General features: G+C 47.7%; 2 protein-coding genes across 2 annotated transcripts; one reads left to right on the top strand and one right to left on the bottom strand.

The window, feature by feature from the left end:
- Positions 1-338: 338 nt before the first annotated feature.
- Positions 339-3,698, bottom strand: N7471_013391 (tetratricopeptide repeat protein; the record flags this gene model as incomplete). The annotated part of the gene is made up of 3 exons (XM_057286110.1): positions 339-2,635; positions 2,692-3,303; positions 3,548-3,698. The coding sequence occupies 3 exons, from the start codon at positions 3,696-3,698 to the stop codon at positions 339-341; spliced, it is 3,060 nt and encodes a 1,019-aa protein (XP_057129435.1).
- Positions 3,699-10,599: 6,901 nt separating this feature from the next.
- On the top strand, positions 10,600-12,069 carry N7471_013390 (uncharacterized protein; the record flags this gene model as incomplete). Its single annotated transcript, XM_057286109.1, has 2 exons — positions 10,600-10,918; positions 10,964-12,069. The coding sequence occupies 2 exons, from the start codon at positions 10,600-10,602 to the stop codon at positions 12,067-12,069; spliced, it is 1,425 nt and encodes a 474-aa protein (XP_057129434.1).
- Positions 12,070-14,346: the final 2,277 nt, after the last annotated feature.

Here is a 14,346-nt window from a genome sequence, read left to right as displayed (position 1 = left end):
ATGTGACATTATGCCATTGGAGGGAAGCTTGTAGTTGAGATAGCATTGAATTATAGTATAGCTGAATTACAGTCATTCTCGAAATTGCCTTGACCAGTACACACTGAGATTATCTTTCTCGGCCCCACCACTAAAACCTTAGTGCCAGTCAACATTCTGAGAGCTGTCTCTATCATGACGAATGATAAACTGATCACCGAAAGAAGTACCTGGCTATTACATCGGGTAGAGTGATGCTGAATTTAAGCCTTGCCGCCTATTTATCTCAAAGGCCAGGAATAGAGTTAAACAATGCCGGGGAGGACAGCGCGAGCGCAAGAGATATTGAATTAAGATCGTTATTTAAAGAAGCAATTGGCAGTATTCCTCGTCTCCTTCCCTAGCCCCGCCCGGTGATACATCTGCTCCGCCTGGTCCAGCTTGCCTTGCTCCCGATATAGAATTCCGAGATTGTTGACAGACTCGAGAGTCGACGTATGGTCCGCTCCGAGTGCTTTCTCGCGTCCGGCTAGCGCCCTCTGGTGCATCTGCTCCGCCTGGTCTAGCTTGCCTTGCTCCCGATATAGAATTCCGAGATTGTTGACAGACTCGAGAGTCGACGTATGGTCCGCTTCGAGTGCTTTCTCGAACCCAGCTAGCGCCCGCTGGTGCATCTGCTCCGCCTGGTCTAGCTTGCCTTGCTCCCGATATAGAATTCCGAGATTGTCGACAGACTCGAGAGTCGACGTATGGTCCGCTCCGAGTGCTTTCTCGCGTCCGGCTAGAGCCCTCTGGTGCATCTGCTCCGCCTGGTCCAGCTTGCCTTGCTCCCGATATAGAATTCCGAGATTGTCGACAGTCTTGAGGGTCGACGTGTGGTCCGCTCCGAGTGCTTTCTCATACCCAGCTAGTGCCCGCTGGTGCATCTGCTCCGCCTGGTCCAGCTTGCCTTGGACCCGATACAGAACCCCGAGATTGTTGACAGTGCCGAGAGTCGACGTATCGTCCGGTCCGAGCGCTTTCTCGTACCCAGCTAGTGCCCGCTGGTGCATCTGTTCCGCCTGGTCCAGCTTGCCTTGGACCCGATACAGAACCCCGAGATTGTCGACAGACTCGAGAGTCGACGTATGGTCCGCTCCGAGTGCTTTCTCGCGTCCGGCTAGCGCCCTCTGGTGCATCTGCTCCGCCTGGTCCAGCTTATCTTGGTTCTGGTATAGAACCCCGAGGCAGGTGACAGTGCTGAGGGTCGACGTGTGGTCCGGTCCGAGCGCTTTCTTATACCCAGCTAGCGCCCGCTGGTACATCCGCTCCGCCTGGTCCAGCTTACCTTGCTTCCAGTATAGAGCCCCAAGATTATGGACAGTGTCGAGGGTTGACGTGTGGTCCGGTCCGAGTGTTTTCTCCTTCCTAACTAGCGCCCGCTGGTACATCTGGTCCGCCTGGTCCAGCTTACCTTGCTTCCAGTATAGAATCCCAAGATTGTTGATAGTACTGAGGGTGGACTTGTGGTCCGGTCCGAGCACTTTCTCCTTCCCAGCTAGTGCCCGCTGGTACATCTGCTCCGCCTGGTCTAGCTTGCCTTGCTCCCGATATAGAATTCCGAGATTGTTGACAGTGCCGAGAGTCGACGTATCGTCCGGTCCGAGCGCTTTCTCGTACCCAGCTAGTGCCCGCTGGTGCATCTGTTCCGCCTGGTCCAGCTTGCCTTGCTCCCGATACAGGATCCCGAGATTGTTGACAGTCTTGAGGGTCGACGTGTGGTCCGGTCCGAGCGCTTTCTCGTTCCCAGCTAGTGCCCGCTGGTACATCTGCTCCGCCTGGTCCAGCTTGCCTTGGTTCCAATATACAACCCCGAGATAATGGACAGCCTCAAGAGTCAACATGTGGTCCGCTCCGAACGCTTTCTCGTTCCCAGCTAGCGCCCGTTGGTACATCAGCTCCGCAGCAAGAAGAAGTACTTGGTTCCAAAGTAGGTTGGCAATCAGTGAAGCTTGGCCGAGTCGACGAGGCGCAATGTCATATATAACGTCGTTCTGGCACAGGCGCTGTTGTACTAGCCGCGTGGCATGAGCAGCCAAGGGAGAGTAAGAGAGCTTTCCAAAATCATTCTTGTCGTTATCGTTTATAGACGCAGAAATGCAGTCAAAGGCATACCAGTAATACGTTGCGTCGATATCCTTATTGAGTGCTGCCAATGTCCAGTCATGCACGCAGTTATGCATGCTCCATGACCCAGATGTCTGGTGAGTATCCAGGAAATAATATTCGGCCAGGACTCCCATCACTCCATCGAAGTTCACGTCATCTGTGATCACTTCACTAAGCCACTCAGGAGAACTATCAGTAAGTCCAGCATGGAAAAGCTCGTACCAAAGACTCTGGTTATCGAAGTAGGCCAGTAACTTCAGTATTTTCGCCGCTTCCGGGTCTTCATTTTTTAAACGAGAGTATGATATATCCCATGTCGTGTAGAGTGTGCGCTCCTCATACTCGTTGAGTCTGGTAGGCCGTCGGGGATCAATGTTCCATCGTTTCTCGTATTCTTGAAGGTAACGTTCGAAAGTGAAGCCTTTTTTGCGCTGAAGATATGTCCCGGCGGTGGCCAAAGCGAGAGGAAGACCCGCAAGTCGTTCTGCGAGGCGCTTTGCATTAGGATCTAACAGTGGTGATTAGTGGATCCCAGATGTGTTTGGTTACACATGTGTAGCACACCTGATTGAATATTCTCTCGTTTTGATCGGGTTTGTAGGATGGCGAGGCTATCCTCTATATTCTGGAAGGGTTTTATGTCAAGAGTGCTCCCAGAAACGTCATCTGGCCGTCGAGAGGTGACCACAATAGCTCCATGAGAAGCTGGGGGGTAATAGTTGTCAATCCGAAACTGGTCGGGGTCATCATAGTTATCAAATATTAACAACCATTCAGTATTCTTTGGGGTAGATAGCCATTGGTGTACACGTCTCACGATCTCTTTGTCCTCTAGCACCCCCGGGTCCTCAACGTCGAAGATTATGCTGGCTATCAATCGGAAACTGTCTTTCAGTGAGGCTTCAGACACTGCATTAAGCCAAAACCCTGAGGTATAAGATCCACGGCCGGACTCTGCGTAGGCGATCGCAAGCTGGGTCTTGCCAATACCACCCATACCGCCTAGAACTAGGCGCCGTTGTTTTTGAGCCTTAGGATCAGGATGTAGAGCTTTCCCGATCTCATCAAGCTCGTTGCCACGACCGACGAAGAGTTCAGAGGTGATGGAACGCACTTGACCGAGATGGACGCCAACAGGTCCCCGAAAACTAAAGTCTTCTTTGTGCTTGAAGGTCACTACCAATAACGGTTAGTTGAGATTGTTTTCAAGTTGTAGCGTTGAGGGGAATTTAAGCTTGTTAAAAAGGCCGAGAGTGTAAATGGCGTATGAAAATATGTATTGGACATGAAAACTAGCAAACACGAAATGAAGTTGAGATATAGGAGATAATGGAAGTGATATAGCCGATGACTGCCGCCACACTGGGCCACCAAACTTCGGATCGAAGGAAATCAACTGTGCAGGATAGCTACCCCTTACCGGAATGGAAATTTTGGGTTCCGACATGAGCATTGTTGTTGATTTGCTGACCACTGCCACTATTGACATTATTGGTCTGTGCCCCTACACCGCTATTAAAAGCTAAGGCCGTGTGCCCTTCGTCAGGAGCCGAGATCTTGGAAGTTTTCATCTCTTGTCTCTTACCATATTCTGCCAGAGTGTCTCGTGCTGTTGGGGTATTATCGATCTGATCGATCGGAACCACCAAGAGGAGCTCTTTGGCATAAGCCGCCGCCACCATTGCCGCATATCCTTGCCATTCTTTATTCTTATGTGAATCGGAATAGTCACAGATGCCCCGAATGACTAGACAAGGAAAGTCGTTCATCAGCCCTGCCGCTTCCATTTCGACACAATAAACCCCCAATTCCTGGGCTAGCTGATCTCGCCGCCGGCCATCTTTCACCACCTGGTTGGCAGACGCGATCAGCCCATAGTAAATCTCCGGATCATTATGGCCACGCGAGGATCGTATGCAGAGTTTTGACTGGTCGCAGTTTATACAGGTGGCACAGTCACCATGCTCATATTCTGCCTGGTATAAACGATCGATCTGAGTTGGGCGTGTAAAGGTTGCAGCTTTTCGGCCGGTCGCTTTAGCTTGGGCGCTGGAGGTAAATTCGGGGACTCGGCTGTCCTCTGTGAGATGGTGGGCTTGTAATGTGGAGAGGGCGGTTAGCAGAGCCTTAGGTGGCCGATTTAACATCCCTGTCCGCTGGAAGTGACCATCGCTTAATATTTTTCCAAGGTCGTACTGGATCACCCCCCGGATGTATCCGTCGGCCGGCTCACCACAATATCGCCGAGTCGAATGTCTGCCTCGTTGCTTGGTACACCACCACCGATACCGACCATCAGACCGAACCGAACAGAGGGGAAACTTGAGAGCACCTGCATCGCCACCGTTGCAGCGGACACAGTACCATATGCGCCACTAGGCAAACTCGCAATAACGATATTGTGTTCCCCAATATTTCCCAAAATATAGTTATTCTGGTCCGCGCGTGGGTGAGGGAGAGGATCGTGTATTTCGTCTAGCATAAGCTTCGCGGCCGCCATCTCCACTGGCAAGGCGCATATCCATCCGACAGCGTAATCATCATGACACAGGATTTTGGCAGTAGCCATGATAGATTATTTTATTGTTTCTCTTCAAGGCCGATTTATGAAGCGATTAATAAATTTGGAAAAATTCATAATATTATGATGTCGAAGTCTAGGAAATGAATGCTCGAGTTGAGGAGAAGCGGGGTGGAAAAGTGAGGCTGAAGCAATATTGCCTTACATCCAATCATATTCGTATAGTGGAGATGGATGTGACTAACATGTTACCCGATTAAGAACCCCCAGGTTTGCTTGTTTTGCATCGAATCTTCCAGTCACCCAGGCTTCTAGAGCCTTGTATTTTGTGTACTAGTGTTATTTATCACTTGATCAGGACCAGGACCCTCCCTACGTTGAAAACACAAAGACATTCGCTGAAATCTGTATCACATGACAGGCTAATCCAGATATGGCCATAGCTGTATTTAAGGAATGGTCTCAGGGCTGACTAGTTTGTACCGTAAAAGGCCAAATGGAAAAGCAGACAGCGTTGCGATGCAACTGTCCCTAGCTCCGGCACTATCATCCTGATCTGCTGCAAAATTGCACGCAAACTGCGAGATACATACAGAGAGGAACTGTTGACAGATTGCCTATTCGAAGACCGCTTTGTTTGCAGTGTTTGCACAGAACCTTCCAGGTTGGAAATTCCTAAGTAAATTACTGTATCTTCCATACTAGTATCCATGGATGATGGTATTTATTACCTGGTTCGCGACAAAACACATTAATTACACGCTACTCATATCTGGATTAGCGTATCACATGATTAGGGTTTGAAACAATCTCTCTGTGTTTCCGACATGGAAGGCGATAGCGGTCGCTACTGTATATCAAAACCATTGAAATGAGTGTATTGAAGATTACGAGTGCACTATTTTATGACTGCCGGGACCTGAAGACTATGCAAAGTTGGGTTTTTGAGTGGCCCCAATGGGGCCCCACGATGGGTCGTGGGTTGGGTCGTGGGTTGTGTCAAAGACTAGTGCTAACCCAGCCATTGTATTGTTTTTCGATTGTGCAAGAATATCAGTGTATGATGTTTTACGTCATTTTCGAGAACGCCGCTCAGGAGGTAGTGTGCGAGTCTCTGGCGAGGGCTCGTCGGTAGCATTGAGAGCAGAGCACGCTGAGAAGAGGAGGCTAGACCAACAGAATGTCCGATAGATTGTATAGACGTGCACCCTGGTGACTCAGCAACTGCAAGTGGATGACGACGGCGCCAGTAATGATGGCCCTTCTGGCGGCAGGCGTCGCACATTTTACATAGCAGCGGCTGCCGGGGCGTTTGCATGAGGAGCTTTGAGAGCTATGCTCCAAAGATAAGGCCATAAGAGCGGAGTAAGTCGGGAATGGAAGGAAAGAATTGTATAGGGGGCGAAGGTAAATTTGACGTGTATGCCAGGCAGGGCATCAGGGCATATGAAAATGAAGATTAACAAAGACGTGGCGGTATAGAATGGAGACGGAAATATTTACAGAGTACAGATAGTAAAACGAGTAACATATTCGGATACAGAAATTCTCGAAAGGCAGCAATGAACGTGGAAGGCCAAAATTGTAGAATATAAGCATAGAAATAAAATAAAGTGCTGGAGGCACGCGAAAGTATTGGTGCGGATTACAGCTACGTAGGCGCGGCGGAATGACAGGCGAGTAGCAAGAAGAGAGCAGCAGACAGCCAGGATGTCGAGGAAGCAGCACCGGCATAGGCAGATTATTGCGATAGCAGACAGAAAGGGTATACGGCATAACATACAAGGATGATCCTTGCAAAACATGCAAAGCAGGATGATTAGGAAGCAAAGAGACAAAAAGAGAAAACTGAACACGAGAAGGAAGGAACGTGACCTGGGATCCAACCATGGCCAATGAGAGAGAGGCTTGGCGGGAAAGTAGGGTGTGTGTTTCTCGCTGCGTTTTTGGCTGTGTCAACGTCGGCGTCGCGCAGCCGTGGGGTTGGTAACCCCTTCCACTCCGTTCCTCCGTTTCAGGGCACTGGCGATGCGTACTGCGCACGCTGTGGCCCTGAAACGATGAAAAGAAAAGGCAGAAACAGAAAGTTAAAGCCATAGATTTGCTTGACTGATATTTGGATTGAGTATTGACTAATGAAGAGGTAGAAAGTAGCTGACTAATAGGAGCAACATCTTGGACACCGACAAATTAGTAATCTGTTAATCAACTATCGTATTTCGATTGTGCAAGTATATCGGCATACAATGTTTTCGTGGTCTTTGAGAACACCTCTCTGGAACTGGCGTGATGACCGGTGGCGAGGCTTTGATTTCGTTGGGCGTGTCTGGCCACGTAATTTGCGTGACTTCCTCATCGTCGGTCACCAGGTGCAATAACTTCAAGGGATTCCTGGGACTGGTGCATGATAGGAAGTGATTCAGTCTGTAACCTTGTAGGAACTTGAGGAATAGACAAAAGTGTTCGCCTTGTACTGTAAACCACAATTATGATAATACAGTAATATTCGAAATCAGCTTTACCTCTGCACTCTCTTACACTGTTTCCCAGAGCCCCGCCTAAATCGCACTAGTCCAGGTTAGGAGACTGATCCGCCTACATGGCATCTATCCTTGTACCTTTGATGAGTCAGGTTAAATTCTAGTAACAGTAATGAAAGACGATCTATAATTAGCAGCATGCGAGCATCGTAGCAAACAGAGCAATAAGCTTACATAACGCAGTTGTCCAGCTTTGATAGGATTCAGACCGAATTCCCCGCATGTTAGGCTGGACTTTGTCTTCTTGACTACCTGCTTGCCCCTCTAAGCTCTTCTCCCACGTAGTTCATGAGGCAAAACATCTCCTGTTGCCTTTCAGAAACTCGCCTACTCTTGTTTCTATCAGTTTAGCAGTCAATATCAGTGTGCATCTACCACAAACCTTCCTGGTATGAGGCTATTTTCGAATGATGTTGGATTCACTAACATTTTCGTCCCCTATAGCTATTGACAAAGTCGCGAATATGTGGGCCTACATCCAGAGCTTATTCAGAAGTCAACAAGAGCAGGTACCCACACCAACACCAGTCACGATTATGGCTGCCCGCTTTCCGGCCGACGGAAAATCTCCCCATTTAGTGCCCCTCCGGACGACTTCACAGAGCAATCATCGATTCTCTTTTGACGGACACGTACCAGACATGCGAGAATATTGGGACATCCCAGATCCATGGCGTTATGCGGACAAAGTGAGATTTGAAGTCACCGAACAATTGAACCCGATTTGTGATGGGATTTATATCATCTTTTTCACTTTTGCCATCGATGATCTTCAAGAAAATCCCAACTTCCCTCAAGAAATTCTAAATGACCGATTTTTTTACGGGGACGTTTTTGTTGTCAAGCTACAGGCACAAGAATATGGTGAATATGGCTGGGCGGTTTATGATGATGTACCCACGGAGTTTCTTGACTTGCCTCAACTGAGAGGTAAGAGAACACTCCGTTCGGATATAGAATATTTTTGTCATTAAGCGGGGTTCGGTGTCATATGTGAGGAAATTTGACCATCCTAAGAGTCCTGTCAGAAGTAAATACATAGGACTGCACATAGAACAGTCCATCAGTGGTCCTAACACCTGAAAGCTTACGTGATCTTAAGAAAAACTGTCGAATACTAAGATTGAATACATGGTGGAAACAGGGTATTTTACCCTGAATATCATGTGACACCTGGTACCACCCATACCATACAAAAGTGCATATTACAGTTAGTCATCTATGTCCGCCCAAATTGTTGAAAGCGCGGGTTTTGTAATTTTAGTTAGAGATTCCAATATATCTGAAATTGTCCATACGTTGTCATACAGCCCAGATTTCTGTCAAAAACCAATAACTAGTTAAAGATGGCTCGGGTAAGTCATTGATACCCTCATTACTGTAATTTACCATAATGTGTAAAGATACATTACATTGTTGGATGCAATGTAGGCGGGTCAGTCCCCTATCTAGGACTAGTGCGATTAAGGTGGGGCTCTGGGAAGCTGTGTAAGAGAGTGTAGAGGTAAAGCTGATTTCGAATATTACTGTAAGCGCATGGGAAAGCACTGGTACAAGTGATAGATACGCGGGCGCGTGGGAAGAACGGCAAGGATAAAGGGAAAGGAAGGGGCGAATAGGAAGAAGAGTGAAGAAAACCAATAATATGGCGACATGGTAACATGGCAGCTGGCAGGTGGTTGCAACAGCGGATAGGAAGGGGTTTGTTGTAGTTCAGAGGAATAAATTGATTGTTCATTGTACCAGAGGGAATAACTGGGGCTATATATACAATGAGAAGGTCATGTTGATTGAAAATCAACTTGGTCCTTCGTATAGACAATGCAGGAATTAATTCCGCTGGGGCTGCTTGAGTCCTGATCTGAACCAGCCTCATATCACAAGGGTTAATTGGGACAATATACTAGGATGACCCTTGTGAAACAGGCAGGCCGAGAGACCACTCAAGACAAGTCCCACCTAGACCTCGCCATATTGCTTTTTCGGGTACCTGTGGGTTTACCCACGACCCGCCAAGAACCCATGGGCCCGTATATTACAGAATTACATATGTAATACACGAAGTAACACATATAAAGCTCTGTAATATGGTATACATTACTGTTATTTAAATTTCTTGGCGGGTTTTGGGTCAAGGGTCGAAACCCAACCCACGACTTTGGCGAGGTCTAGTCCCACCAAAGGAGGCCGAACAAAGACGAGAATGAACACGTGATCACGAATCCAACCAACAACCAATGAGAGAAAAGCGTAGGCTGTGTGAATCGCAGCGTTCTAAGCAGCGTTAACTCAGCCTTGCGCAGGCGCACGGTTTGTAATCAGTTTCACTCCGTTCCTTCGTTTCAGGGCAATGAAATCTACTACTACTACTACTGTAGGGAGCTGGCGATCATCGCAGATCATCGAAACCCCACTAAATGATTTGACGCACTTCTGTGGCGAGGTACAGTATTTTTACACTAAGAAGTATGGTATAATTACTGTACAATTTCTGCCGATATTATAAAGCGGTGATTGAAAGTAATTACTAATTAGTGTATTTCGGGTTTATTTTCCGGGAATCAAATCAAAAGAGTAGAAGGTAAAACTGACTTCGAAAACGACTGTAATGTAACTCTCGGTTCAGATCGTTCGTATAGCGCGTGCATATTTGGTTAGTCACATAATTAAGACCCAACCTCTAGATTAACAGGAGGGCCATGCTCGATGTGATTCCGTTCCCAGGCTTCGACTTGGCCTCCACGCTGCTGCAGACACTCTTCCAAAACCGGGCGCCTCGTAAACGACGAAGCGTGCATCGTAGTGTATATATCTGTGAGGAAAAATGGACCATCATTTAGTTATCTACAACAATATGATGGAACTGGTGGGTGGTAAACACCGTGTTGGGGTCTCTCGGCCGGGCACAGTACAGGACTACACTGGGCCGCTCTGTCCACTGGTGCGGTTTATCGGAAATAAATTCAATGCGAAGGGATAGTAATACGTAGGATAGCAGCCATTAATGGTCAAGCGTGATATTTGAACACAGGGCACATCAATAGGCACCGAGTATGGATATGAATTGTAGGTTCTGTACAGCTCGCAGCAATTCATGGGCCTTTTATTTTATTTTATTTTATTTTATAGATTTGGGCGGAGGGAACCTTACTTTTAGAAGGCAGATCTAAGTATATTTGAGGACTCAAATACCTCTCTTCCTCTTCTTCTGATACATCTTTAATTTTAAGGGATAAGGGTAGTCACATGTTAAAGAACCCACAAAATTGATTGACTTTTGAAGTATTTATAGCCAGCTTCAAGCCCAGAATAGCCACTTCGCGTGGAACATTTGTGTAATAAATCAACTGCCATTTCTGAAATCAATATTGTAAACTTACTCATACTGCGAGGTTGTGCCGAGAAGTCAACATGCCGGTCGAGCAATCTCAACAAATCGAGGTTTATAAACTACTCTTCGAGGCCGGCTTGCTACAGCATATTGGCCAAGATCAGAAACCAGCCGGAAAGCTCCCGGATACAATTATCACTGGGAAAAGCCCACTTAGCAACCCACAAAAGACTAGACTTGGCACGGCGATTGACGTGGTATTGACTCACATAAAGGAGGCAGAAGATATCTGGCAGTGGCGTGCTTATAAAGGAGAGAATCTACGGGATCTGTTCGAGCAAATCATAGAATATGCAAAGAATGACGGTAGAGGCGAGGAAGCTGAGGATGCTCTAAAAAGTGGGTCTACTGTTTCAACCTCTTGATTAAGCTAACGGTACGTAGGGATCCAATCGATCGCTGGCGACGTACCGCAGCCATCAACTTTACAGCATAAGGAATCAGCAGAAGACACCGCTGGCGAAGAAAACATCCCTCCTGTGAAAGCAGAAAATTCTCCCCTACCAACAGGACAAAAGGACCATATTTCAAACGTCAAAACATACACCCCTGCTCCAAAACTGGTTTCCAAGCAAAATACCAGACACCCAAATATGCATATCACTAACCATTTGGGAGGTTTGAAGTTAGATCGCAAAAACAAGTCTATCACTCGTACGTGGGCTGAAGCAGGCTACGCGAACCTTGAAATAGAGAAAGATGAACAGAGGACCTGCGTCTTATTTGAGATAAAATCGGCACGCCCAAAAAGAAATAAGAATGAGCAGACTGAGTATATCAGCCGGTATGGAGTTCAGAGATATGATGCACGAAATCAAAAGTACTATGTCACGATCGTAGACAAAAGTGAGATCGGAAAGTCCACGGCTGAAGACTGGAATGATATCAACAATACGGAGACAGAGATTAAATTGATTCATATTCCTTCTCTGCAAGACGAACAAGAAGACTATGGGGAGTTGGTCCAGTTCCACTTCTGTTGTTATTCAATACCAAAAAACCGAGAAGCCGGAAAAGCCAAAAGAACACCTCCTGTTTACTCTTGTATCAGAACTTCGAAGAAACAAGGCTTTCAACTGGTCACATTGTCAAAGTTCGAGACAATTGACGCCAAGGCAAGGGAATATGTGCGAGTCTCCTACGAAATAATTGGCCGGCCGAATCCGTGGGAGACAAGGTCAAAGAAGGTTAATGTGGTTGATCAGGATTGTCATGAGCCCATTGAAGACAGGACGAGATCTGGGGGGATTGTTGAAATCCCCCGATCGAAGGATTCGCCGTCCAGTGGTATGGGAATGAACAGTACGGGGCTAAATGAAGATACTGAAAGCAAAATACGTCATCTTATTCGTAAGGAAGTGACAATTCAGACTGAAGAACTAGGAAGAAGTATGGACAACCGGTTTAAGGTCTTCGAAGATAACATCAAAGACATGTTTGAAAGGCTTGTATCTCCAAGGCAACTTCTTTCTCCGTCGGAAGATGACTAAATATGGGTAATTCCGAATTCCGAAGTATGTCAGGAAATACGAAGACTTTTATAACTCATGCGGTTCCCCTGAGATTATAGACGTTACCTGCAGTTGTTGCCTTGATGCATTCAATAAAACAAGATTGGTCGACACTTGTGCTGCTGTCAATTTTCCTTCGCGCTTTTTTTCAAATTTTTAGGTAGTAGAATGAATACAAATAATATAGTTTTTAGGTTTTCAGCTAATACTTGATATCTGTCAAAGGCTGCTAGCTGCAATAAGTGTATCAAGATAAGAAACTCTTCCAAAATACGGACATTTGGTACAGGGTGTGTGTGTGTGTGTGAAATCATTTACCCTGACCCCTCGCGAGTTGATTTAACCACTAGACCAAAATACGAATCCGTACCCAGCCTAATGGGTTGTGGTTTAGAATCCAACTTCGCGAACGATATGCAGGATACGACTACTATATATATCCGTGTACGTACATGTAGAGTGTTCCACTTCCTGAAAATGAACTTAGAGCCTCGTCAAGGCCTGTCGTGGCCTAATTGCCCTTCCCATTGTTAGGCTGCCCCGGTGGCGCGCGACTCCGAAACCGTTGTGACGCTTCGGCAAAGTCCAGCACGGCCTTGACCGTCCTGGCTCGCGAGACGGTGTCTGGTTTACCTTTCTCACCTTCAGTTGAGCCTCCCAGCAGGCTCGACACACTATTAAACGCGTCTCCAACTTCTCTCCTTAGCTCTCTCCGCGGTTCCCTCAAGTTTGGGCAATCCACCAGCACATGGGTGACTGTTTCTTGTGCGCCGCATGCGCACTGGTCGTCGTCACTATAACCAACATTCTTGCGGTAGCTGGATAACCAGTTGTGGCCCGTGCGCAGCTGCGTCAAGAGGTACGCGCGGTTTCTCGGCAGGTTCCCGTATAGCCTCCTAGTGTAGCTTGCTGGTAGGGTGTTATCGGTCTTTCGTAAGTGACCACCTTTGGTAGATGAATTCCATTCTTGTTCCCACTGAGAGTAGATGTTCCGACGGATGAACGCCCTCTCTCTGGTGAGGAGCGGGCGGAAAGGATGGGTTTTGCCTGGGCTGGCTGCGTCCTTTGCTAATCGATCTGCAGCGTCGTTTCCAGGATTGTCACAATGCCCTGGCACCCATTGAAGGCGGAGTGCGATTCCCGCCGCTAGAACCTCGGCGCCAGCCTGGAGGATTGCGTGAACGATGCGTTGTCCTGATCTGATTCTCGCGCTTTGAACCGCCTGCAGGGCGGACCGGCTGTCGCACAGGATCGTCGCTGTCAGTTGCCTGTCTGCTGTTCTCAAGTGTTGGTGGGCGACCTTGAACACTACACTGATCGCGTAGAAGATGCCTATAAGCTCCGCGACGTGGACAGACCAGCGGCTCATCGGTCCTACTTGGACCTGTTGCGCCTCGACTATCTCTTGGTTGTTGTCGAGTGCTACAGCGGCGGCGCCTAGGTGGTCCTGTTGACCAGAAGCGTCAGAGTAGACAACAACGTCGGATGTCGAGCGAGTGGTCTCGGCCTTCTGTGCCGCTGTCTCGCGATCAGACCCGATCTCAATCTCAGCGAAGGAATCGAGACGCCACGGCGGTAGTGGTCGTGGATCGATGATTTCCAATTCGTTTAGCCTGTCGATATTCATGGTCTTCATCGCTTCCGCGAGCGGGAAGCGAGCGTACGAGCCGACATTATTCCTGGGTTTCTGGACTCGTGAGAGCGCACTCCAGATGGGGTGATCCCGTGGTAGAGTGTGGAGGCTAGCGATGGTCCTCTGGGCTCGGTGGCGGAGACGCAGGTGGGTGGGGAGAACGTGTGTTTCCACTTCCAAGGTCGTCGTGGCCCGAGTCCAGCATGTAGTGACAAAATGTAGAAACCCCAAAAGAAATGAGATTGGCTAAGAGAGAAACCAAAGCTGCGAGCTTATTGTTTCTGTATGAAGGGCACTGAGATACATGGTAAATAAAACAGAGCAGGATGCCACTTCCACATAAATGGATTTTCGGGTCGACAGAGGCGTTGGCGTAGATGTGCTTATACCGTAATGCGCGGCGGGTCTTCGAAAAATAATGGCTGGCCTCCATGTCGGGGAAATTATCTGTCGTTTGCCTTTTTTTAGGCAACTCAGACAAACAATAAAGCTTTTTCAAGTACAGGGGCGAAAGGTCTTTTAAACCGGTCGTTGAACAAGAGGAAGGAAAATACGCCCTTGGGAAATACATCTTCTTCTCTTCATCTCTCTTAGCAACTGAAGTACTTTAAATTGAACACTAC

This window comes from Penicillium samsonianum (assembly GCF_028829775.1).
Source record: "Penicillium samsonianum strain IBT 33392 chromosome Unknown utg000009l_segment0_segment0, whole genome shotgun sequence".
Lineage (NCBI taxonomy): Eukaryota > Fungi > Ascomycota > Eurotiomycetes > Eurotiales > Aspergillaceae > Penicillium > Penicillium samsonianum.
This window is presented reverse-complemented; position numbering and strand designations above follow the sequence as displayed.